At 37.1% G+C, this 27,913-nt stretch overlaps 1 protein-coding gene across 2 annotated transcripts; it reads left to right on the top strand.

The window, feature by feature from the left end:
• Positions 1 to 1,062: 1,062 nt before the first annotated feature.
• Positions 1,063 to 27,891, top strand: rangap1b (Ran GTPase activating protein 1b). 2 transcript variants are annotated; one of them, XM_028815164.2, is made up of 16 exons: positions 1,063 to 1,213; positions 13,164 to 13,294; positions 15,857 to 15,984; positions 16,359 to 16,418; positions 18,128 to 18,307; positions 20,064 to 20,198; positions 21,627 to 21,785; positions 22,071 to 22,184; positions 22,338 to 22,437; positions 22,577 to 22,661; positions 25,545 to 25,674; positions 25,834 to 25,950; positions 26,358 to 26,460; positions 26,820 to 26,908; positions 27,005 to 27,129; positions 27,323 to 27,891. In XM_028815164.2, exons 2-16 carry the CDS (start codon positions 13,183 to 13,185, stop codon positions 27,402 to 27,404), a joined length of 1,719 nt encoding a protein of 572 aa, XP_028670997.1. In that variant the 5' UTR covers positions 1,063 to 1,213; positions 13,164 to 13,182; the 3' UTR covers positions 27,405 to 27,891. The 2 variants fall into 2 exon arrangements, with proteins under 2 accessions (XP_028670997.1, XP_028670999.1); XM_028815166.2 differs by having other exon boundaries at positions 27,008 to 27,129.
• The last annotated feature ends 22 nt before the right edge of the window (positions 27,892 to 27,913 follow it).

Genomic DNA, 27,913 nt, shown 5'->3' on the forward strand with positions numbered 1-27,913 from the left:
GAAAATGGGTCATCTAACTTACAATGTGCCTGAACATTTCAGCAAAATTACCAAAGAATGGGGCAAGAGGAAGAAATGTTACTTTATGGAATTAAAATGTCATGATAGTCAAAAAATACTCATGGAATTACAGTTTTATAATATATAAAGGATAAAAATGTCTCTAAGTTGATGTGATGAAATGGTTAATAAACACAGAAATTGTTTTGGAAGTGTCATGATTACCAGAGGTAATAAAATATCCATCCATTTTCTTCATTTTTGGGTCAGGGAGGGCCAGTGACCGGACACAATAATATTGCAGGGCCCATTCATACACCCGAAAATACAGGTTTGTAGTCACCAATGCATCAATTAATTATGTCTCTAAGAAGAAAACAGAAATACCAAGAGAAGAATCTGCAAACGCTGAGAGCTCACGTAAGAGCAAAAAGGTTGAAAATGTCGGCCCACTCTATTCCTACACCTCAGTAACTTGTACACTGAAAAAACGGTTCACTATTTTTTTGTACAAATGTTTCACCAAACTTCTGTTAAGTAATCGTTTTGCATTTAACCAATAATATAAAACATTTTGTACTATTTACCTTCATAAAATACTTATCGGACAAAGGAGTGTTTGCTTATCTAAAATATAAATATGCCTACCTCACGTAACCTCAACCAACCTACACATATTCAAAGACTATTACAAATAATGCCACTGGAAATAAAATAATTTTTAAAACCCGAGGCTTAACTCTCATGCATCAAACGTCACACCCTTCCGCCATGCACGCCAAGAAAAAGGCGCGCTTAAGTAGTCAATCCTGCGTCACACAACTACACTCGCCGGTGATTTCCCAAGTCTAGCAGCATCCTCCTCGAAACCGTGTAGCTCTTCTTGCTGATTGGTTGAGAGTTAAAACTTGACCAATCGACTTGAGGGTCTGCACAAGCCATTGTCCAGTGGGACGCGACCTAGTTACGAGAAATCCATAGGCATTGTGGGAAATTGTAGTTTTATACTGTACAGGGGTTTTACTGTGTTAAACGGGAGTTTTGAGGAGAAGAAACGTCAACTCCCGTCGTGCCTAGCGGTCACGCGGAGAGGCACGTTCCGCAAATGCCGGGTTCAAAATAGTTCATCGCCATTATCGTAAGTAATAGAGCGGGAGACAACGTGATATTGACGCTCTATTTGAGACTACAGTTTTAGAAAATTATCTCTCAGGTATTTATAAGTTTTTGTTGTTAGCTTTCTATACGCCACTAACTAGAAGAGTAATGTTTTAAAACGCTTTCTTCAGGAGGAATAGGGCTCTTGATTTTTATGTTCATTAGTATGTACAGAAAATCTGTCTCGTGGTATCATGTATTGTATTAAGTAAAATTCTCAGTAGCCACCACTGTCTTTGTTTTATTTCAGGTTGTGTACAGTATTATACAGCAAGCGTGTCCTCTGTAAATTGAAAATTTGTATGTGTATTTTACGTTTTTATTTTTTTCCCCCAAAGTCGAACTAAGAGGTTGCGCAGTGCTAGAAAACTGGAGAGCGTGATTAAACTTCGGATATATAGGTGACAGAGTCGCCTGAGTTTACGTTGTTTTAAGTCTTTTAACTTAATGGGATTTTATTCCAATAAGATTAAATTGCTTTATGGAGGTAAAAAAATAACACTGGTGTAGGCAGTTTGAGTGAAGCATTGTTATATCAGGTTCAGAATAATCAACCGCTGGGCATTTAAAATTTCCATTGTTTTCCACGTTAATATAGAGGGGAACTTTTAACTTAAATGTGGAAAAGTGCGTTTTATTTAATGTATAACTGACTTTGTTATACTAGTCAACGGATGACGACAACACTGTAATCAAGTTAATTCTACAGATATTAGATATCAGAAAGATTTAGAGGGCGTGTAAAATATCAGCAGATGTGTCGCTGTCCCACAAACGCTGGAGTTATTCGTGCCTGTCACGTTTCCCTGTCAATAGCTGCATAGGTTTGATGGAGCAAAACCAATCAATTAGGGTTCTGTGTTACTTGTGAGCGATTCAGTGACCATTGTGTTAAAACATCAATGTGTAATCTTAAGAATTTACAGTCCGACTTGAGTAAAGTTCCTTTTGCTAAATGCTAGGCTTAGTTACGTAATTTTTGCTTCTCTATATTTAATTTTGATACTATTCATTAAAAAAAGGTCATGATTTAGAGTTCAATGAAATGTACTTGTTAAATTGCAGTGACAGTACCGTACAGGCAGATGATATTAAAAACCACAATTTAATTAAACAACATTAATAAATATGGAATGCAACATGTATCAGTCGAAGCAATGACTAATTAAATTGTTCAAGTAACTGAGATGCATAATGTTCAGTAACATTATGTAGGCTACTGCAAACTGGTATTGCAAGTGCTTAAGTAATAGAGGCTTGGTCGAGTAAAGCAGATTACTGTGTGATAGTTAGCAATTTAATAACTGGATAGTGAAAACGATCTTAAAGTATATTGGTGTGACAATATGTGCTGTATGGCAGGAAGTCAAATAGTTTATTTCTTGAATGTGAATGGTCTGAACCCAAGAAAGATGTTTTTCTCTGGCATCTTTTCTCATAAATGTCCTGTACAGATGGTTAGTTGGCTTTAATGATAAATTGGACCTTTTAACAGCTGCTCCAGTGCCTCACCATGTGCCCCATTGCAGTTGGCAATGCATATGATGATGTGATGGCACTGTTGATCCTTTTAAACTAGGATCGGCAATTGTTTGTGTATATCTGAGTGTTTCATGTATATCTAATTTTATGGTGTTTAAAAATTCTCCGTAAGTGGCAAAATTGCAGAGGTGGATAAGATCTAACTAGAAGTACTGAAAGCACTGGATAATTTGGGGCTGTGTTTGCTAATGTGTCTGCTAATTGATGCGATGAAGGTAAGTGCAGTGTCTCTGGAGTGGTGGTCCATTCCTGGAAAGAGGGACAAGACAATGTACTTCAATCACACTCCTTAACTTTCCTGAGAAAGATAATTCTGGGGTCTTGGAATTTAGACTTGGGGCAAGAGGAAGAAATGTAACTTTATGGAATTAACATGTCATGATAGTCAACTAAGTAGCAAAAACAGATTTGATGCCAGACAAAAAATGCACCTGGAACATGAGTTTTATAATATACATTATAAAGGACAATAATTTCTCTAAGCTAATGTGAAGAAATGGTTTAGTAACCATAGGAATTGTTTTGGAAGTGTCATGATTACTAGAAGTAATAAAATATCCATCCATTTTCCTCATTTTTGAGTCATTGTGGGGCATAGACCGGACAGAATAATATTGCAGGTCACACTCATACACCCAAAAATACAGGTTTTTAGTTACCAATGCATCAATTATGTCTCTAAGAAGAAAACAGAAATACCAAGAGAAGAATCAGCAAATGCTGAGAGCTCACGCAACCTCCACGTAACAGCAAAAAGGTTCAAAATGTCAGCCCACTCTACTCCTACACCTCAGTAACTTGTACACTGAAAAAACGGTTCACATTTTTTGTACAAATGTTTCACTAAATTTCTGTTAAGTAATCGTTTTGCATTTAACCGATTAATTATAAAACATTTTGTATTGTTTATCTTCATAAAATACTTGTTGGAAAAAGGAGTGTTTGCTTGTCTAAAATATAAACATGACAATGTACTTCAATCACACTCCTCAACTTTCCTGAGAAAGATCATGCTGGGGTCTTGGAATTTAGACTTGGACTGATAGTTGAACTTGAGATCATGTGTGATTTTTGTTTTGTGAAATAGAGTCCAACATTAACTTGTGCACAGGTATATTTGAAGTGTCATGGGAATGTACTACTACTGTCTCTAGGTGCTTTGAAGTCTGTATGACCATCGGCATCAAGTGACTCCGTGAAAAACCCGAACTACAAAGAGGACTATTTCATTTATGTTAGGTAGAATGCCCAGAGGGGACTGGGCGGTCTCGTGGCCTGGAACCCCTACAGATTTTATTTTTTTCTCCAGCCTTCTGGAGTTTTTTTTTTGTTTTTTCTGTCCACCCTGGCCATCGGACCTTACTCCTTTCTATGTTAACTAATGTTGTCTTATTTTAATTTCTTATTTTGTCTTTTATTTTTCTTCTCTTCATTATGTAAAGCACTTTGAGCTACTTTTTGTATGAAAATGTGCTATATAAATAAATGTTGTTGTTTGTGGATATAGAGAATACTTGTGATTTTAGCCCATGGTATTTTGTGGAAAGTGCTTTAAGTGTATGGGTTTTCAGATCACTGTTTCGTGTCATTTGGTCCCTTAATTTGTGAAAAGGGTTGTTTTGACATTTGTTGTTAAATCTATTTAATGTTGGTGTGTCTTGTCTCATTTTTATCTACTTTTTTGGCTGGTATATTAAGGTGCAGCTGAGGATGGCATCTCCCCTACTTGCACATGATTTTTCCCTCTTGCCTTATTAGACTGTGTTCTTCAGCGAGTATTGAACCTGTAAAGAGCTGAGCATGGTGCAGCATGAGAATTGCCTCCTTGAAATTTGGGGGTATTTTTGTCCCTGAAAAAGAGTGGCTTTTTACTTGTTAGATAAGAGGTGAGCTGCAGCCCAGGTAATGGCTTTCAAGCACCTCATGAATGAAGAAGTGATTGTGAGATTGACCAAAGAAACTGCAGTGGCAGCAGCTTTGTGGACATTATACTGGACTGTGGTGGTGATCCAGGAGTTGCATTTGTGAACTAAGCTTTTCCTTAACTGGTCAGTTTTCATCCTTTTCCTCACGTTGGTGACCCAGGGATAGCAAATTTGAGTGGTTGAAATATGTGAGGGTTGCTGGGTTTTCAATCCATTAAATGGTGAGGAGCTCAGCAGTAGGTCCACATTGTAGATCTGCATATCTTGGAGTGTTGGTGGAGGTGGCTTGGTCAAGTGGCTAACATGCTCCCATGGAAGGTGTACAAGGCACCTCCTCCTTTGAAAAGAAACCGGAGGATACACTGGAGGAATTATCTCTTCATTGTTCATCTCAGAATTCCTTAGGAAATATAAGGATAGGGTGGTTTGGCCACCTCTGCCTAACGTGTTGCTAATGTAACTTTCATAAGGATAAGCAGAGTGAAAATGATGTTGAAAATGAACTTGCACAAAGTATTATTTTAAAGCTTAAGATTTTTATTTATTTTTCCCAAGCCATGAAACCTCAGCCTTTAGCTCATACCAACTTACCAGTGCAGGTGATGATTACTTATAGCTTGTAGTAAAATTTAATAGTATCCCCATCTTGTCTTGGTTGTGAGACATGAACGCTATCCAGTGACCTAAGATGAAGACTGGACTCCTTCAGTACTGTGTCTCTTCAGAGAATTCTTGGGTACCACTGGTTTGACTTTGTGTCGAATGAGCGGTTTCTCACGGAGTCCCGAATGATGCACATTACCTGCATTGTGACGGAACGTCAGTTACGGCACTGTGGCCATGTGGCGTGATTCCCCGAGGATGATCCAGCTCCCAGGATTCACATTGTTGAGGACCTGAGCAGCCAGACGAGGCCAGGGGAATGCCCACATAACAGCTGGCTGCGGCAGATAGATGGTCTTTTCCGGAGGGTGGGACTGGACTGCATGTCTGCCTGGGGGGGTTGCCAACGAGGATCCCAAAGCTGTTTCATCGTGTGGTGTTTGTAGCAATGTGCTGTACCAGTGCATGCTCCACAACCTGACCTGACTGATCCCTTTCAGTTGTAATAATTTGTTCCAAATTGTTTTGGGATAGTGATATGGATATGTGATCCACTGGTTGCACTATTGCACTGAGAAAACCCAATTTTCTGTGCCACCCACAATTTCACAGAGACGCTTTCCTTATGGGAGGTTGACGTCACATGTTGAACTGATTACAGTGCGCTGAAAGTATTGTCTTACCAACAGCTAGTTTGTTCTAAAAAGACTGGATAAAGCATTAAAGCCAGCACCATTGGCAAGATTCCATAATGCCCCTGCAACATGGTTTTTCACAGGTATGTTTTCAAAATCACATGTGTTCTCAAAAGAAGGTGCAGTCTTTCACAAATACTGAAAAATGTGAAGCGATGCATTTGGAGACTGGACAGCTAGACATGGTTATTGAACAATCCAAGCAGCATTTTATCATACCAATAGGGCTGAGCAATCTGAAAAAAAAAAATCATAATTGTTTTCATATCATTCAATATATATCCTATCCATCCCTATGGGAGGACGTGGCCACCGCCAGGGGGCGCCCGGACGGTTATGAAACCCTGGATGGCAGCACTTCCGCTACACCAGGAAGTGCTGCCGTAAGAAATCCCAGGGGTACCTGGACTGCTTCCAGGTGCTCTCTTGACATTTCTGCCACACCTAAGAAGTGTTGTCAGGTGGAGCACCTGGAACCCGTCCGGGTCAGTATAAAAGGGACCACCTCCCTCCAATAGACGAGCTGGAGTTGGGAGGAAGGAGACGGAGCTTGTGAGGAGGGGAGTGGAGGTCAGAAGAAGAGAAAGAAAGGAAGGGAGTTGTTGGAGGAATGCATTGTAGTGTTCTGGAGAAATAAAGGAGTATGTTTTAGACCAGGGGTAGGCAACGTCGGTCCTGGAGTGCCACAGTATGTGCAGGTTTTTGTTCCAACCCAGTTCCTTAACGAGAACTCAATTATTGCTGATGAAGCACATATTGCTTAAGTGACATTTTAATGCTTCATTTTAGTGGTCTCGCTTGTTAAGGTTCTCCAACCTTAATTGCTTATTTCAATCTTAAACTGCTGCATTCAGTGTTTTAATTGCTCCTTATTAGCAATAAGATGCAAAACAGGGGTAGGCAATGTCGGTCCTGGTGAGCCGCAGTGGCTACAGGTTTTCATTCAACCCAATTGCTTAATTAGAAACCAATCATTGCCAATCTCAGACCTTATTTAATTTTATGGCTTGTTAGTCTGTGCAATGTAAGGCTTTTATATCGTAGATTTTTTTCCTTTCCAAGGATATCATCCAAATGATTTGAAGCCTAAAACAGATCATTTTCAGTCTGTCACATTTTTCTATTAAGTGTTTTATTAAATCAAACAGTGCATGTGAACACACACAGATGTAATTGGAAAAAAGCTAGCTGGAGAACTGCTGGCTGCTTTGTCTTTTACATCTTATTGCTAATAAGGAGCAATTAAAACACTGAATGCAGCAGTTTAAGATTGAAATAAGCAATTAAGGTTGGAGAACCTTAACAAACGAGACCACTAAAATGAAGCATTAAAATGTCACTTAAGCAATATGTGCTTTATCAGCAATAATTGAGTTCTCGTTAAGGAACTGGGTTGGAACAAAAACCTGCACATACTGTGGCACTCCAGGACCGACGTTGCCTACCCCTGTTTTAGACATTCTGGTGTCTGTCTGTCTGTGTTCGGGGGTATGCTTTCCACAAAGGTTAATTTTGGTTTAAATATTTTCTGTCAGAAGTTGAACATTACAGATCTGCTATAGAAAACTATATAACTGTATTTCAAATAAATACAATAGGTATATATAATATCATAATCCTGACCAGTGATGCGCGTTGCAGGAGAGCACAAAATGTGTAACTAAATTAAATTATTTGGTCAATTCCAAATAAATAGAAAAGGTAATACAAAATTTAAAAAAAGAGAGTCTCAATTCTGACCAGTCAGAATCTTTCAAGCTTTACAGGAGAACACAAAGTAAATTTTTAGTCAAAGTAAATTAAGTAGGTATTAATACAAAATGGAATCTCAAAAAAGTACCTCTATACAGTATCCTTTCCTTTGTATAGATTCAAACTGTTTTAAATGGTTGAGAAGCAAACCCACAAATAGATGAAAATATTCTGTATATAGCCTCATTGCAAATTCAAACCGCTTTCAAGAAATCCCCTGCAGCATTTGCTTGTGTCTGGGATAGTAAAGTCTTACATTGAGCATGCTCTAAAGGATGGCACTGCTTCACATGATACAAACGATTAGTGGTATTATGTTATTCTGGGAACATGCTTTCAGCACAGTTTGCAGTGCACACCACTCAGATTCCTGTCAGACTTTAAAGTGCCAAAACATCTCCACACTACGAAATTCCTTGGACCCTTCTTTTCAACAATATCCTTGTCTTTTCAGCCCTGGGCTGTGTCCATTGGGGTGTTTTCTTCGGTAACAGATTTTTTTTTGTTTGTTTTCATTAACATTTTTCTGTCATTTTATTTTTTTCTCTCTCACTCCTGATGTACACACAGCACCTGCAGCTGCAGCCGCAAACATTAACATGTGTGCTGTTGCCAGCTGCTTCACTGTGCTGTGTACGTTAACCTAACCTGTTCCAGCCACAAGATCGATTCAATGCTGCACTATTTTCATTATCACTGGCTTTTCATGTTGTCTGTCAAAACATGGATGGAGTGAGTACTATCGACCATCTCTTATATTTCTATAATAATTTCTATATAGGAAAAGTTATTTCGCGATAATTAGGTTTATTGTTTGATCACTCAATCCTACCTACTAGTCTTTGACTCCATTCACAAATCCAGACTGAGTGCAACATACTTGTGGCTTTAAAGGAAGGTGTAACAGCTGCAGTGTTAAATATCATGCTCTACCTCTCTTGTTTTCTCTTAATATTCCACTGTGGTCATTCATTATCAGTAAAAATGCACAAAGTGTACAAAACTGGTACATCCGCCATGTTGAATCCCACAACAGAAGAAGCTTTCAGATTGCTAATTTGATTTTGCCAGTGAAAATGTAATTGTATCTTGTCTGATAAAAATATATATGCAGTGTATTTACAGCCTATCACTATTTGATCATGATACAAGTGTCAGGTGTAAACATGGTATTTACAATGCCTTTAATCGCATGGTTCAAATCATCTTCAGAGTAACATCCATCAGCCCAAACTTAGCAGTTACAGATTGTGAATGACATTGTCCATCAGCACAAGTCTGTTACACATCCAAATCTGAACATCTCAGAATATTTTCTTTCTCCCTTCAGTAACATAATAAATTGAATGCATTTATGACTCAAAAAATACGTTTTATTCAAAAATGACGTATACAAAATGTATTCCACCTGAGTTAATACCTTGTACAGTGTCATTTAATAGCATTTTTTGTGAATATTTATATTTTATATATATTTTTTTTTTCTTCCAGTTATTCAGTGCAAAATTTTCAGCCAAATAAGATGCTCCTTCTGCAAAGCTTGTCACCACCTGGCTTGACAATAGGGATAGTTTTACCCAGTTGTTGGGCTGTTATTTGTTTTGTGCCTAACATAGTTCTTTGCTTTCAGGTCAACAAGCTCAACTTTAGTCTCATCAAACTAGGGCTTTCAAATTAGCCAAAAATGAAGATTCAAATACTCTTATTGAAAATAAGTACATATTTGAATTTAGATTAAATTTTCTGGGAGCGTTGTACAGCATATGAGTGTAACATGTGCTTTTTTGGTACGTTCTCATATAATGTGAAAAACGCCTACTGTGATTTCCCTGTCTATGTGAAATAACTTGTCCCCTAGTTGACTGACTTTGAAATTTTCCACACATACACTTCATGGAAATTTGTAGGGAAAGTTCAGATTTCTTAAATACAATATAATGTAGTTTTTTTTTTTTTTTTAAATGTCAATCTTCAGTTAAAAAGTATTAAATGTTTAAACTCCTCCAACATAAAACACGGAAACATTCTGTGCAATGCCAATTACTAATTAGTTTACGGTTTCAAATTTTCCTTGAGAAAGGTTACTTCAGCTTGTATATTTTGCATATATTCCTCTTTTACTTGTCTGATGGCTACTACTGTCACCAAAGTAGATCCACAATATAAGTTACTGAAATGTTGAGGAGGCTGCGTGCCATTGGTAAAATTTATTGAGCCAGCACAAGGTCAATTTGGGCTACATTCTTAAGTACATGATGTGAAACCAGAATTTCTGTCGTTGATACAGATACCAGTAAAATTTGACAGTATTTGGTACGTACTTGATATCGCTGGAAAAAAATGTCCCTTTTTTATCATTATTTTTATTATTATAAAGTACCTGTATCATTCACAGGAATAATATTGTGCCCTTTTCTGTAATACATTATAAATTATAGAAATGCTAATTTATATTGTATATTCATATAACTGAAAATACTTATTAAAATTAATACTAAGAATAAAAGTTCAAGCACTATTGCATCAGCACAGTTGAATTAATAAATACTAACATAATTCAGGATGTTTAAATGAAAACGATCTCATTAAAGCTGTTTTTGTAACAACATGCTTTTAAAATCTGTTCTGCCATAGAATCGCTCTGTTCATTTTTGCTGTTGTAAGATTTTTTTTTTTTTTTTTGTCCTTAGCTGGTTAAAAAAAGCACAAGTCAAATACCTGATGTTTTAATTTTCCAAGTGTCCCTGGGCACTGGTGTCGGGAGATGGGAGGCTTCAGAGGCTTAAGTCCCTGATCTTTCAGTCCCAGATATACATGAACAATCGCCGCAAGCCCTGATCTTCTTACTCATCCTGTACCGTTCCTTTTCCTGTTATATAATAAATCGATTGGAATTTCCTTTCCAAGTTCTTATTCATATACTTTTAATGGATTACTGTGTTTTAACTAATAGAAGTAGCCTAATGGGGAACTTATTTTAAATCATTTTCTCCTTTCTTATGAATGTAGAGAAAAGCCAAGCAAAATGACACCTTTTATTGGCTAACTAGAAAGATTACAATATGCAAGCTTTCGAGGCAACTCAGGCCCCTTCTTCAGGCAAGTTTGATACTGATTTTTGGTATTAAGATACTGTATTTTAAATTGCTAATTGCTAAATACTAATCTATTGGGTATACTTTCAAAAATGTTGTTTATGAAAGCAGAACCTCCACAACTGATGCCATTTTTCACATCACTTTAGTTGTAATCTGCTGTGCAAAAGCTACTGAGGCTCCACAAGTCTGTTTGTACTTTTACAATGGAGTTTAAAAAAAAAAAAAAAAAAAAAAATCTTTTTAAAAGCACATATTCATTATAGTCTACTAACACATGTAGTTGCATTCTGTTATCTGTTACTTTTGAGTAGGAGTCTGTTACAAAACTCTTTTTATAAACAAAAATGTAATAACTGACTCTTGGGTAAAGTAAATAAAAAATATGTAATACTCCCACTTTCATATCAGTTAACTTGGTCACAGAACACACCTGAATGTTAGGCCATATGTACATTGTTTAACTTGTTTACATTTCTGTGAAATCCAATTTCTGTTTCGTGGTAATTCACTATTTCAGAGCTACTCCAAAAGAGCCTTTGTTGTCTTGCTCAAAGTGTCATGTGAATTATCACATTTTGTTATTGCTTATGTCTATGTACTAATTCAGAAGTAGAATATAAAACAGATTGACATTTTCTATAGACATTTACTTATATAACTGAGAGACTGTATCCGATTCGTCAGTATGCCATTCAAATATGTGCTTCCACTGTGTTTGTCACCTTTTACCAGTTAATAGGATTTAGGAATGAACGTTTAGTTTGGTGTCAAAAGCCAATTGAAGGACTCGCATTTAGTGTGTGTAAATGCGTTTTCAGCGATGACGTGTTGTTTTGCCAGTCCTGCTATAACTGTTCTCTGTGAATTATGTGTCTGAATTAATGCAGTAAACATCATATTGATATGTAGTCCCATATTCATAGTTGTGGATTCTTGCCAGGCTTTTAATGTGTTGATGAGGTTACTGTAGCATCACATCATGAAACATTTTCATATGTAATTATTCCTCAGGTTTCTTCTATTATTTGTCGTTCCGAGGTAATCTGTCTGCTTGCAGTCACATATACTTGTAGTGTTGACTTTAAGTCTTTACCACAATTTCTATGAAAAAACACAGGTGCTGTTACATTTTCATCTTGTAATTCACTTGGCTTATATTTGTGGACTTCAAATGGTCAGAAGACCACACTTTGATAACCACTGGTATAAAATATCCAACCTGTTTTGCTATTGTAATTCTTTACGGAGCTAACAGGCTAACTAATGTTAGCCAAAATAAAACCATTCATGACAATATGCAATGGACAACACTGTGGTGTAATCAGTTTGTCTCAGGTTTATTGGCGTATATGGTGGACACAGTAAAATGAAGTACATGCATGGCCAAATGCATCAAGCTGCCACTGTCCAGCTACCTGAATCTCGCTGCTTCGTAGATTATGTCAAATATTAAATCAAAATAGGTAATGATAAGCAAACCAGCTGAGTTTTCTTTTGAATATCTTATAGTTTGTGTGTGGTTTTGCAATAGCAGAACTTACTAAAAAATAGGGTTTGGGAGTTTTTAGTTGTTTTTGTATTGTTGGTGGGGGTTGGGGGGGGGGGGAGGGGGATTTGGGCAATCGTACCAAAGCAATGTGTGTCCAATGAAGTACGCATCAGGAGGGCATGTATTGCTTCAATATGAAGTCCTGATCTCATTGAAACAATGGCTGTCCCTGTGATGCCTCGATCACGTTGAAGCCTGTGGTTATTCTTGTAAATTCGACAGAATGCTATGGTTTAGTTTTGTGTTATCTATAGAAAGGAAGTTTTTCCACTTATACAGGTTGGGGTTTAGAGGTTGAAAAAGAAAGCTGATGTTTACTTCTGGTACTGAAATCTCGACATGCTGTTACTGTACCATTTTCAAATGTGGGTTTTTTGGTACTTTTCTAATACCAGTATACTGTACAACCCTAGTGTGCCTTGTGGTTAATCTTGAGACTTGTTCAAGGTTGCCTCCAGCATAGCTAACAAGGCCCCCAGAGTAAACACTGGCTCATTGCAACTCTTTACTGGATAAGCAAGGTACAAAATATTCAAGACTTTTATATACTGTATGTTAATTATTTGGACATTGTTGGCTGCATAGTCACCAGTCAAAGATGAGTGGAACATTTTAATTTATTTGGGTTCTAATAAATACAATTATTTGGTTTTCATTTAAAATTATTTTTATGAAAGCAGACACATGGATTTTTTTGCCAATAAAAGCTGAATAGTTGTGTTGTTGGTGGCTCTCTCTTTCTATATGGTGACTAAATTATCTTGCAATGCTGGGATTTGTGAATCTTTCCAGGGACATATTCTCCTTCATGGATTCAGAACTGTTACCATTTTTATTTCAGAGAACCATCTGCTTGCAGAATGGCCTCCGAAGATATTTCAAAATTGGCTGACTCACTGGCCAAAACACAAGTTGGAGATGGGGAGCTAAGTTTCAAGGGAAGAGGTCTGAAGCTAAACGATGCAGAAGCTGGTAAGCAGACCCAGTTTTGTTTGTTGAGATGAGTTGGCGTATGACTTCTTGGTAGGCCGGAGACACACAGTGAGTTTTTTCAAAAATGCAAGTCATTAAAACTGCTTACAGCAACGTGATGGCTAAGTTGCTAGCATAATGTATTGTGCTACAAAATTTGAACATTAGTTCTCATTTAAAGGATAGAAGATAAATATTGAATGGAGAAAATATTCCATCATATTAACATTCAAATGTTCGCTACTGTCATAAATCATATCTTATTTTTCATTATGAAATGCACCTTCTCCCTGTGTCTGTGTGACTTTCCTCCTGTTGTATTCCTTCCAGACTTGTTTAGATGTGCAGGGAAGGTTAACTGGTGATTCTAAGTTGGATTCAGTGTGGTTGTTGGTGTTTGGGTGAGCCCTGAGAAGGACAGTAGTCCTGTGTAGGATTGTTTCCTGCCTTACATCCAGTGCTTCTAGAATAATGAAGCAGATTTCTGATATTTTTGTTGCATAAAATGTACTATGGAATTCTTTTGAAGAGAACATATGTGTGTAAATTTTATTACATGACCAGCCAGTTGACCTGCAGTGTTATATTGGCCTTAGTTAATCGGGATACATAAGATTACTCCATTAGATATGTGATTTAGATTATTTAAAGGCTTAAAGCAAAGTTGAACTAAAGAAAATTGGCAAACTGCTATTTAGCATTAAACTGAGGGAAAATATATTTTTTAAATGAAAACTGTCAAAGTGTGAGCATTTCTTCAATGAATATTAAAAATTTAACCTTAAGAAGAGGAGAGGTGAGGTTGGCAGGAATTAATAAAATTTCTCATGGTAACTCTCTTGTTTTATACTTACACAGACCCCTTTATTTTATTTTAATTTTAGCCAATATGACTTAAAAAGATGGTTGTAATTTTATTAAGCTTCACGTTAACTGCAGCAGCTGCAGTCTTAAAAAAAAAACAAAAACATAAACATAAGTCTCTGCTTTTGTGAATTTATTTGCACAGTACATGTCTGGCCTACAGCGTGATTATTTGTCTTGGCATGTACTGTAATCTCATCTTGTTGGAATGAGGCACATGCTTCAGAGGTTATATTTCATGCAAACTATTAGGTTTTTACACGTTTATGAATTAGGTTTTCAGTTATTTCTTTTTCTACCCCATGCATGCTCTCTTCCCAGCTTTATTGGAGTTTTTAAAATCTTTCTTGCTGTCGGGATCAGTGATGTTGATTAAATTACTAATACATAATTTCCTGACATTAGGTACAGCTTCTTAAACTCCAGTTATGCATGCGAAAGTCTGACCTAACAAGTATAAAAAAATGAGAAAAGCCCTAAAATTGCCAAAACTTGGGAATAGTCCAAACACAACACTCCCAACTCAGGCAGCAACTGTGTGAGAGAGACTATTCTACAGGGTGCGCACAAAGTCCGTATACCATGACAATTTGGTTCCTGTGGACATCAGCCCAAGTCTTCCCAGTATTTCGAGGTGTGTTTCCGACATCCCGTCTGGTGCTGCCACCTGCTGCTGCTCAAGAAATCGCAACAACATGGCAGTTGTTCCAAGACGAAGCGATGGGTGACACAAGTCAGGAAGCTTGTGATCTGATGCTGCACCAATTTCCAACAAATGCTGAGAAAGAAAAGGTTATGTTCTCTGATGAGTGCGTGATATATCGCAGCTCCCGCAATCAAAACGTGTTTTTCTGGGGAAAACAAAATCCACATTTCTTTCAAGAAATTGAGCATTGCCCACCACATGTGATGATCTGGGCCGGAATGACAGCACAGCATTTGTTTGGCCCTTATTTTTTTGATGGTTCTGTTAACCAAATCAGTTATCTGGAAATGCTGAATGGCTGGCTCATCCCGCAACTGAGAAACCAGGGCATCCTTGACAGTGTTTGGTTTCAACAAGACGGGGCACATGCCCATTTCGCAATCACCGTGCGTGATCGTTTCAACGATGTTTTTGGGAATCGTTGGATCGGACGAGGATCAAACAACAATCCTGCTCCTCTTCCGTGGCCTCCAAGAAGCCCTGATCTCACAACTCCAGATAATACACTATGGGGGTTTATCAAAGAAGACGTGCAGAAGCGCCGTTATTCATCGAACGATGAACTGAAACATGCGGTTCACGCAGCGTTCCAGAAAGTCACCCCGCAAATGTTGCAGAACATGAGCAGGAGAACCTGGCGGTGCATTTGGCTATGCAGAGATCATGAAGGGACCCATACAGATGTTTTGGATTCCTAAGAGGTGACCTTTAGCTTTCAAGATCCTCCAAAGATAGGGATATACGGACTTTGTGCGCACCCTGTAGATGTAGATATTACTCTTAAAATGGACTTATCAAGGGTGTTAATACAGTTGTGTGAGAATAGCTTTTAATTTTGCCTCATCAGTTACTTTTATGTTTCATTTGGCTTATTTTCTTACTCTGGTTAATATGTTGTGAATGTCACTTTACTCTGAGTGTGGATGTCATTTTTAACATAGCTCCATTCATTAATCGTTTTAAGTCTAAGCCACCTGTTTTATCTCATGCAGCGGAAGAAATAGTAAAAGAAATTGAAGCATTTAGTGGGCTACAGGCACTGAGACTTGAAGGAAACACAATTGGTGTACAAGCTGCTGAAGCCATTGCGAAAGCTCTACGTAATAAGAAAGATCTTGAGGTACATTTCTTTTATCATTGCACTGGTCCAGCAGTATTCATATTAAACACAGCTAAACAATCCCTAGTTTTATTTTTGAAATTTCTTCCATTTCTGTTTAAGCAAATGCTTAAAATAGTAATATTACATTATTTTATAATTTTCCACATTTGTATAAATTCAGTTGGTATTTCCTCTAGACAATTGTGTTTTTGAACACAATTAGTTACTTGTTTGTTTGTTAATGAAACATTGTGCAGCATGCATTTAGACGAGTGCTTAAGTACTCCCTTTGTCAGTTTCTGAACTTTATTCCTAAAATATTTTAAAGGTAATAATACAACAGTGAGGTTAAGAGTTAGTTATTATAATTGAATGCTTGTGTCTTATTTCAGAAATGCTACTGGAGTGACATGTTCACAGGTCGTCTTCGGTCTGAGATCCCCCCTGCTCTGGTAAATATTTAAAAGGTTTGCATATATGTAGAGTGCAGTAACATTAGCAACATTTCTTATGGCAGTGGTGCTTCTTCTGTTTTTAATTTTTCTGAAATTTAATGGTTATTTACTCATCTCAGTACTTCAGACCAAAATGACAAAAAGTATACAATTCTACTGTAGTTCTGTACTTGTAAATTATATTGAAATGGTTATAAAGAACCATTTATATACATTAAATGAATGTACTCATTTTTGTCAACATGGATAACTTACTTTTAAGTATAATGTGCTATTTTTCAAAGATTTCTGATAATGAAGGAAACCACTTGTAGGTTTGGGGAATGGATGGAGATCTTTTTATAATGGACACATGATATTTATTTTGATTTTTGGGGTTAGAAAAAGCCTGAGTGCTACCGTCTAAAATTATTCAAAGTAGCTGCATTTACATATTGGATATTTTGCCCAATAGTCACTTAGGAATCTCTCTTCCACAAAGTTATAATTAGATATATTGTATATGCAAGGAATGACTGAATGAGGAATACAATTAATTATGTGTTAGAGAAAATGGTGTGAGGGCTTGCATCAGTAAAGAGTTGTCTTTAAGAAGAGTGCATTGATAAAGGGCTAGGAAAAAATGTTAATACTGTAGTTTCTTTTTTGTCTAAAAGCAAAAATTGAATTTACTCTGTGCCAGGGACTACACTGAATACATGTGAATGAAGTAATGTGTAGGTGTACCCTGCTGTAGTTTCCTGGTGTTTCATAGATCCTCAGTCTCTCTCCAGCATTTGAGCATTGTGGGCCTCGCATCTCGTTCCTTCACTATGTGTTTGTGTGGCTGGTTAATTTAATGTTTCTACATGTTTCTATAGGGAAGCCTAGAACTTGCTTGCTTTGTCTTGTACTGGAAGGAGCAGTGCTGTAGATGAAAAAAGGTTTGCAACACACTGTTGATCTTGGCTGTTTTTTAGATGAGCTAATCTTTCATAAAGTTAGTTACAGTTTTCTAAGCATTTTTGTTGTTGCTTTATATTTTTTGTGTTTTAATAAGTAGCAGTTAAGTAATAGTTTGATATTATAGGCATTAGTGTTGCAGAAAGAGGAAATAAAAAATGACCAATCGCAAAAAACTTTTTGTCGTCATCTGCTTTTCTAAGCTTTACAGGTATTTACGTGAGGTATTATGGTAGTTGAGCTAGTGCACATCTTTTTTTTGTTTTTTTTGTTTTTTTTTGCTGAACTTATTGTACATAGAGAGCAATAAGGCAGACTTTCCCAGAGAGAGATGATTAGAATATTAGCATTTACATTAAAGAAAGTGGAGTAGTAAACTGACAAAAATTAATTTAAAGGAGTAATCCTGTGCAGTTCGAGAAATGGCAAGAAAAGCTACTTTGATGAATTTAGGCATTTTCGTTATGTCCTTTAACTTAAACACTGCTTGTCTGAGTTTAAATGGTGAGCAAGTTTGCATTAAGTACAGCAGTTAGAAAAATTCAAATTCCTTCACTGGAGTTTTATACTCTTTTTTTTTTTTTTTCCTCTTTGTCAATCCACCCTATTAGTGCAGTCATCATGGATGATTTAACAGTTGTACTTGAATTAGGTTGCCTTGCATTTTATAGAGAACTCTGAGTGTTGCACTGTGGAGTGCTTTAAAAATCTTACTTAGTAACCCGATAAACCTTTTTATGTGTCTTTTCTGATCTATGGTCTAGATATCACTTGGTGAGGCACTCATAAGTGCAGGAGCCTGTCTCACAGAGCTGGACCTCAGTGACAATGCCTTTGGGCCAGATGGTGTCCGTGGCATTGAAGATCTGCTTAAGAGCACTTCCTGCTTCACACTGCGTGAACTACGCCTCAACAACTGTGGAATGGGTGTTGGAGGAGGCAAGGTGAGACCAATGGCAGGACATTCATATTTTACGATTTGTTGTACAATAACTCTGTGTAGAGCTTTTCTTTGTATTAGTTGATGATTACAAAAAAAAATTACCCTCTTAATTGTGAGATAGCTTAGACCAGTAGTTTTCAACTGCAGTCTTCAGGGAGATTCACACCCCAGCCCAGGCTGCTTGTGTCTATTCCAACCAGGGTCAAAACTGGAGCATTATTCTTAATTTTAATTGATCTTATTGTATAGCTATCAGCCCTAAAAATGTTTGTAAGAATTTGATAAATATTTGTATTTTATCTTTTTTTTTTCCAATTGGCCTGCTTCTGCAAAGTTTACACTTTATTCAAATGGTGATGATTAGCAATCGGCAGTGCAGAAACAGTTGTAGAAGTAAATAAATAAAATGACTTACCAATGAGCAGGCAAGTGAATGTGGCAGTGAACTAATTGCCTGCCTTTAACATTCAGTGAAGTCGCTAGTCTGCTACAATTAAGCAACCAGACTAAGGAAATTGGTAAAGTTAAAAGAAAATGCCCAAGGAAACCTCGACAAAAGTACAAATATTTATAGTATTCCTTAAAATAAAGAGAATAAATACGACAGCTCACTAAACAACTTTAATGTCTAATTCATTTAGTAAGAAGAGTAAATTGATAAAGGTGGCTGTGTGAAGAACTAGTACATTAGGATACTAACAAGAAATAAATGTTTTACAATTAGTAACAGTCAACCATGATAACTATTACTGTAATTTAGTTTAGCCAAGTAACTAATTGATTTTATTTATTTATTTTGCCATTCCTGGCATACTGTTTAGACCAGTCAGTTATGATGTGCTGAAGGAATGTTTCAGTCTGGATTTAAAAGCTCCAACCTGTTGGAAATTTATTATGCCAGTAGGGAGATTCCTGAAATAGGGCAATTTATTTAAAAGCTGTACTTTTTACAATTGTACTATTTATCTTTGTTATTGTGAGCAAACCTACATCCAATAATCAGTGTACTCTTCAGGTCCAAGCATTGCTAACCTTTTTTTTTTTTTTTTTTTTATACATGAAAGGGGAGAGTAAGCCTGTTGCTTTGCATTCTAGCAATTCTGCATCACCAATAGGTCAACAATTTGTTGTCTTAACAATGAAAATGACCTTTACCAGTTGACCATTTGTCCCACTGTTGGATGTCCTCTTGGTAACTCTGGAGATACTCTTCTCTCTTTCTGTTTTGTTTTAATACCTCAATTGGCAGGCCATTTGTACAAATAAACCACGCATTCCAACCCCCTTTAACAGCGGGAGGAATAGGAGGGAAACTGGTACATGTAGTAATTTTTTAATCCTGAAACTTTTTTTTTTGTTCAAGTAAAAATGACAACAAATGCTGCTTCTTTCACAACAGCAAATGAGCCTCAGTAATTACCCTTTTTTGTTTAATTAAAACTTACAATGTGGGTGTGCTATTTGATTCACCCTGAAAAGATTACCAGTAGCAGTATATAACATTCCTACCCAAGTAGATTTTAGTTATAGGTAACAAAAAAAACCAAAACAGGCTTATTTGCATTTTGTCTTTACCAAATGGCTTTGTCCCTGTGTGAGTATTTGCTTTAAATAGGTAAATGCATCTACTTAACCATAAAGATGATTTTCACTTGTTTAAGACAGTAACAGAATAATTAGGCAAGAGTTGCATAATAGGTAATATTTTTCCAGGTTTGGTAAATTCATTATTTTGTTTCTGTGCCTGATGATTTCAGATTCTGGCTGCAGCCCTTATAGAGTGTCACCAGCGTTCTAGTGAACAAGGCACCCCACTTAGACTGAAAGTGTTTGTTGCAGGCAGAAACCGGCTGGAGAGTGAGGGTGCTACAGCCCTTTCTCGTGCTTTTAAGGTATGTTCCTGTAGTACAGGTCTGTGTGGTCCTGTTTATGCCATCTCTTCCCTACTATGAATATGAAAATACACAGCTACAGGTATATAACTTGCTCTGTGTTTCCAATTGTCCAGTTGATGGTTACAATGGTAAGGTGCTATAGTGATCAGACTAGGCCACAGCAATCTTCTCCAGAATATTATAGTGAATTTCCAATATAGTCCTACCATAGCCAAATGAAAGAGAAAATCCCTGAAGCATTTCCACTGGGTTCTCTTTTAGCTGGCTGTGCTTTGTACACAGGACTGTCTCGTGTGGTTTTTGAGGCACTAGTTATGGCAAATGTTCTATTCTGGGGAATTGGGTTAGTGGATGCAGGGAGAAGAGTTCATCATGAGTTAGAATAAGATTATCGTATCTGAGTTTGTTAAAATATTTAAACATGTATGTGCTTCTATATTTATGTGAAGAGGGGTTGATGAATTGTGAGGGGCATTCTTGGTAGGAGTGAGGCATGGGTTGGCCACCTGATTCGCCAGTCATCCCCAACAACCTGGTTCTTTCCCCCATTTCTTCATTACAGGCCAGTTAATGCTGCTGACAACAAATTGTTTTGGGTTAATTTTAGTTCACTTATTAAGACTCATGATTCTTCATTGCTTCTGATGCATTGACTGTTAATTTTTTTCCTGCTTATTTAACCTGCAGCCAATTAACACATCATCAGAACACTTGGGGAGAAAAATAAACTAAATGAAAGGCCAAGAAGTTCTAATCATCTGTGTTCCACAAAACCTTTTATTACCTCTGATTAACAAAAAAAAAAAAAATCTGCAGTATCAGAAGCGCATGGGAAGGCAAGACGAGTGCTAAAAAGGCACAAAATTAATAAACTCATTTCAAGAGCATGAACTAGCTTCAAATTCAGAGATAATATATATAATATATAGACAAGCATTTTAACATAACTAGGAAAACACTTCAGTTTATTTCAAAATATAAATTTAACATAACCTAGTTGACTAACAAATGGCTCTTAAATTGTGTGTATCAGTTTAACTATAAATTAGGGGGAATCTTGAATGTACACCCAATGCAATTTGTAATAATGTGAGAGAAATTAATGGTCCTCATAATAGTCTCAAATAAATCATATCTTTGAATGGAACAGGGAAACGAGGACCTCCTCAGGCTGCACCTGGCACCTGTGGAGAAGAAACTGAAGCTTATGTAGAAGTGGGTGTATTTAGTTAATTAGTGGTTTCTTTTTTGTTAAATGGATTAAGTTTTGTGTTTTATTGTACTCTTGTCTAAACCAGTTCTCATACTTATTAGGGGGAAAAAACATCAGGATGTTGGAACCATATGGTGACCTCTGCCTAAACTTCTCTTTTGCTTGTGTGTTGCTTGATGGCTCTAATTAGATTGTTTATCTGCTTCTGATAGCTGATGGGCAGCCTAGAGGAAATCCATATGCCACAAAATGGGATCACTCACTCTGGTGTGACAGCCTTGGCAAATGCTCTGCAAGACAACCCTCATCTTCGTGTGATTAACCTTAATGATAACACTTTCACCAGTAAGGGAGCAAAATCAATGGCACAGGTAAGAGACCTGAGCTAAGAAGAATGTCCCAAGGCTCCATATTTCAATCTAAGTTGTCACTGAAAAGCCACTTCTCTTGGAGCATTACATCTCTGTTAATGGCACTGAGTTTGTAATTATGATATTAAATGGCAACCTGCATATCTTCCCCCACCTGTTCTCAAGATGATTCACAACTTTTAACCACTATACTAACTTACTGGTAATTCTTTGTTATTGTGTCAATATAGATGATAACAAGAAAGTGTTTTTTCCTGAACTGTGTAAGCTCACATCTCTTTTTAGGGATTGAAAGACCTCCGAAATCTGGAAGTGATCAATTTTGGGGACTGTCTGATACGATCTGAGGGGGCTATTGCGCTTGCAGAAACTTTGAAGGAAGGTCTTCCAAGCCTTAAGGTAAAAAAAAAAAAAAAAAAAAAGTGTCTGTTTAGAAAGGCAGAAGATCTTGAATCACTTGATGCTTACTGTGGAAAGCAATGTAAATGTGTTAATTATATATGTTAAAAAGATCTGTATTAACTCTCATTTTAAATACCTCGACTTCCCCAGGAGCTGAACCTGTCTTTTGGAGAAATTGCTGAGAAGGCTGCTGTTAAAGTTGCCAGTGCTATGCAGCACAAATTACAGCTGGAGAAGCTAGATCTGAATGGTAAAGTTTCTGAGAGCCTATTGTCAGTCCTAGTTTTTATTTTGACCAGCAAGTATGGGTGATCATCCCTGACCTTCCAAAGGTCACACTTATTTATTATTTTGAAATTTGCGAAGATTGAAGTTTTTTGTTTTTACAGGCAACTGTCTGGGAGAGGAGGGCTGTGAATCTCTGAAGGAGTTAATGAAATCATTTAACTTGGATGAGATTTTGGGATCACTCAGGTAAATGAATGTAAATTCTGTATTTGGTTAATTTTACAAAAGAGTTCAGCCTGAAACTTTTTTGGACATTGCAGTGAGTTGGGAAAGTCAACAGCAGCCACAGGATTGATGGAGGCAAAACGTTTATACCTGCATTAACATGAATCGCAATCCGATGATTATATTAATAAAAATTAGGTATAAACACGCTGGTGATGAATCATATGGACCACGATTGAAGTTGATCAGAAACAATAGCGATCAGATTTAACGAGAGTGGAAATGAAGTTGTATTTTCTATCCGCATACAACAAGCCAGTCACTGGAAAAATCCAGAGAATCATGCAGGGTGGTGGCAACACTCATATAGCCCACAGAAAACTATCCAGCCCCGGACCTGTGCAGCTTTGAGTGTTGTGGCAGCCGTGTTGTGTGAAGTTGAGCTACCATCTCCTTTGAGAGACCAGCACATCTTTGAAATCATGCTAAATCACTATAAAGTTCTTTATGGCAGTGTGGCATTTCACATTCTTTACATCTTGTTGAGCTATTTTGAGCTTACAATTTCCATTCTAACTACAGGAGGTTAGTAGTTGCAGCATGCAGATCTGCATGGATAAATGTCAGCAGACACTGGAGATGCATTTTAATGCCAGCTGTATATGTAATCCAGAAAATTACATACAGATAGTATCAACAGTGGGTAAAGAAAATGTTTACCCCTTTTGAAAATTTTTTTTTTTTTTTTTTTTTACAGCTTAAAATGAAAATGCATACAAATATATTAGGCTGCATTAATTAAATAAATCTAAATATAGTATCCAATTCAAATATATGATAGCAACAGGTCAGAAAAATAATGAATAAAAAAGCAAGAATCACTGAGATTGATAAAGGATCCCCCCTTTTTCAGGCATGACAAGTAATTACCTTCTTCATTACACACACAAATTAATTCGCTTCCTTCCACCTGTGATCAGTTGTAATTATTGTGATTGTAGTCATAGCTTAGCATAAAAATAACTGTTCTTGGAGCATTCCAGTGCTTGATAGTGCAACTGAAAGCACAAAATTGACAATGGGTGTCGAGCACTTTCAAAAGATCTCAGGAATAAAGTTGTGAACAGACACATCAGGAGGTGGATAAAAAAAGATTTCAAAAGCTGTATCAATCCCTAGGAGCATAGTAAACTCCATAATTGAGAAGTGGAAAGTGTTTGGTACTACTAGGATTCTCCCTGGATCAGGTTGTCCCTCCAAACTGGATATAAGAGTAATGAGGAGGCTGATGGCTGCTTTGAAGGAGTTACAGGACTTTGTCACAGAGTGGTCATTGTGTGTCACAATCAATCCACAAATGTGGCTTGTATGGGATGGCTGCAAGAATAAAGCCACTTCTCAAGAAAGGCCACATTAAGCCTCGCTTGAGCTTTGCCAAAATGCACCTTGAAGATTCTGAGGCCAAGTGGAAAAAGTTTTGGTCAGATGAGACCAAATTCAAACTATATGGCCTCCGTGCCAAACGCTACACCTGGCGGAAAGCCAATACAACTCACCATCCCAAACACACACCATACCTACTGTAAAGCATGAAGGTGGTAGCATCCTATTTTGGGAGTGTTTCTCTACAACAGAGACTGGAGCACTTGTCTGGGTAGAAGGAAAAATGGATGGTGCAAAATACCTTCAAATTCTTAAAGAAAATCCGCTGCCCTCTGACAGAAAGTTGAAGATGGGGAGAAGGTTCACCTTTCAACATGACAATGACTCGAAGCACACAGCAAAAAATTGATCACACAGTGGCTGAAGGGGGGGGGGGGAGTGAATGTCCAGAGCCCAGACTTAAACCCTGCTGAAAATCTGTAGGATGATTTGAAGTTTGCAGTCCTCCAACAGTCACCATCCTGTCTGACTGAGCTTGAACAGTTCTGCAAAGACGAGTGGGCAAATATTGCAGTGTAGATATACAAAGTTGGTATATTCTAAAAAGCTTAAAGCCAAAGCTGGTGCCACAAAGTACAAACACAGAGGGGTGTGGATATTTTATCAATTCAAACTTTATCAGTTTTTTTTTTTATTTTATTATTATTTTCCAAGCTGTTCCTCATATATCTTTTGACATGGATTAGTTGCATTGAGTAAATAAAGCTGAAAACAAATGTATGTTTTCATTTTAAGGTTGAAAGCAACAAAATGTGACTACTTTCAAAGGGGGCGATTCTTTTTTGTACTCGCCATATATAAGAAACACGCTTTAAAGGGAGTTCTTTTTGGATTGTTTTTTTAACTTAAGTCATTACAGGCTGGTGGTTTTATCATATTCAAAACATTTAAAAATGGTCCAAGGGCTGAGTCCAGGCTGTGGGCTTTGAGTTTGACATCTCTCCTGTTAGGGCTTTAAGGGGCAAAGGCCAAATTTCTATCTCTAGCTTCAAAGCAACTTGGCTACTCATTGTGTTTGTTTAGAGTTAATTACCATTGGTGTCTGTGTGTTTGTTTTGTTTTTGTTTTTTTCTCTACCCCCCACCCCATTGCCCCTTAAATAATAACCACTGATCTTATTTTCAACTGTTCATACTTGCATGTGTTTCTTGGATTTATAGTTTCTTTTATAACTACTGGGCAGGTTTACGTGTTTTCCTGAAGAAGCAATGTTACTCAGAATTTGCACGTGTCATGGAGTCCTTTTCATCCCTATCAAAATAGACTCTAGGGCACACTTGCCTGCAAATGAAGTGTTAATTCATGTTTGATTAGCTTCTTTATTGTAAGGAGCTATTTGAGTCCAGATCTAAACTTGGCGGGTTCGATGCTGTAGTCCCTGGTGTTAGGAGTATGTGAGCTAGTAACTGTTTTTCATTGTTCATAATAATATATTTTTCTTAACCTTATGACTGCTGCCAGTGATGATGATGGTGAACCAGATGAAGATGAAGAGAAGGTGGAGGAGGAGGAGGAAGAAGAAGAAGAAGAAGAAGAGGAGGAGGAAGAAGAAGAAGAAGAGAGAAATATTATATCTTCTCCAGCACCACAGGTAGTGCTATACTTTTTTGTTAATAAACAGCACACTTTACATCTACAGCATTAATTGTAGGTTGTCTTACCCAGTCATGTTAATAAGTGCATAGATGTGCCCCTCACCTTTTTTTATAACCTATAAGTAATCCTTCCTGCCATATTGTTGCATTTGCAGACTTCTACTACAATGCCCTGTACATCTGTTGTAGATGTTTCAGCCTTCTTGGCATTTCCAACTGCAGAGAAACTGATGAAGCTGGGTCCCAATCGAGCAATGCTCATTCAACAGGAGGTATCAACTTCATAAACATAGGACATTAAGGATCTGCCTTGCTATCTAGTGTTTGGTTTGATTTACTCAGTTGTTGTTTTTAAGTGTTATTCACCGAGAGCATACAGCCAAAATATGTAATTGGTTTAGAACAAATTAAATCTACATAATAAACACTTCAATTAAAAATTCTATTTCAGACATGGACTTTCTGCTTAAGTGAGTTAAACAGTAAGTCTGTAGGGAAATTTAAATATACTGGTTTGCAGTAGATAGCACAGTCCATATGTGAATTTTACTGTGTAGGTGAACTCATTCTTGAATGTATTTTAATATATAGTGTTAATTTCAACAGTCTGCAATAAAGTACCAAAATGAAGATGACAAAATTGACCTTCTTATAGTTCCTTTTGTTCCTTTTTCCATAGGTGAATGTTACAGATGCTGATAAAACTACCCAGGTATTCCTGAAGATAGCGTCTTTGTACAAAGATGGCGACAACATCAAAGAGTCGGTCCTGATGTGTGTTGGTGAGCACTATCATGTTATGTATTTGACCGATGTAGAGTATTTATCCTGCTATATTTATAGGTGTGGTACCTGAGGTGATGCAGGCTGGAGTTTTAGAAGTAGGATACAGTCTCACAGTTCATAGTCCTTGTCATTTTTGCGGTAAATTGCAACACTTTCTTTGTAGTCTGAATTCTCGTCTTTTCTTGCTAGTTATGACATGGTTATTATTTGAGGAGTGGGCCAGTTATTTGTGAACTTTTTCCTCTAGATATAGGATGTATCTTAGAAACATGTCCAAGAAAGTACTAATAGATTAAATGGAATGTCAAAAGTCTTCTTTTCTTAATTGCACAATTTCATATTTTCCCCCCTAAAGATACATTGTTGAGGAAAGCATTCAACTCCCCATCATTCCAAAAAGAACAGTTTATGTCCAGTCTACTTATTCTTTTGGGTTTGATCAAGGTAGGCAAAGAAAAGTGCGCCGAACTGGAATTGCTATGCATGACTTTGTAGAATTGCTGTGTGAACAAAATCTGTTGTCATTTTGTCAACTTGGAGCAGAGTGAAGACAAACTAAAGCCGGTTCATGTTGTTCCGGGACACCTCCTAACGCTGGAGCACGTAGTGAGGCAAGATTATTTTCCCAAACAGCAAATCTCTATCCTCCTAGTCTTTTTTTCAAGGTAAGAATTTCAGTGTTTGAGGAGAACTATTTTGGGGGGAGGAAGATATGATTCTTAAGAATTGGGAATACAGTTGCTGGGCAACTTGTAACACACATTAAGTCTTACATTAAAGAAAATGTTATCTAACTGGAAAAATGGTCTTCCTGTACATTTTGTGATATTAAAGACGCTGTTCGCCTTTTTGTTTTAGGCCTAACCAGATCATGGAGTCCTGCTCTAGTGCCCACCTTACCTTGAAAGAAACCCTTGAAAATTTGGACCCAGGTTCCTGAAGCTGATTGTGATGTCATTTATCAACACAAGCACCCAGATGCCCCTACACATGTGCACATTCACAAACCCACTCTTAACTGTCGTGAAAGATGATAATTGACGACAATTTTCATGCAATTAAAATGCAGCAATGGCAACAAACACCCAGTGAATTGGCTGCTTTTGGTGGTGGCTGTTGAAAGTAACAATAAAATCCAATGTGTACTATTTAATTTATCAAAGGACAGTTTCAGAAAAAAAAAGTGAAAAAGGCACAAAAGCAAAGACTTTTCTTGACTCACTGAATGCTTTTACACATTGACTGCTGCTAACTGCAACCAAATAAATTGCTTATAGAACATTTTTCCAGATTGTCTGGAATGGAAATTTTTGATATAAACTAAGAACTGTTTCTAAAACTAAAATTCATATCAAAGTCTTAAGTGTATATATTGGATTGGCTTTTGTGGCGTTCATTAGGTTTCAATAAAACTCATTTGTACTGATTCTTTTTCCTCTCCTTTTTACT

This window comes from Erpetoichthys calabaricus, chromosome 12 (assembly GCF_900747795.2).
Source record: "Erpetoichthys calabaricus chromosome 12, fErpCal1.3, whole genome shotgun sequence".
In the NCBI taxonomy this organism is placed as follows: domain Eukaryota; kingdom Metazoa; phylum Chordata; class Cladistia; order Polypteriformes; family Polypteridae; genus Erpetoichthys; species Erpetoichthys calabaricus.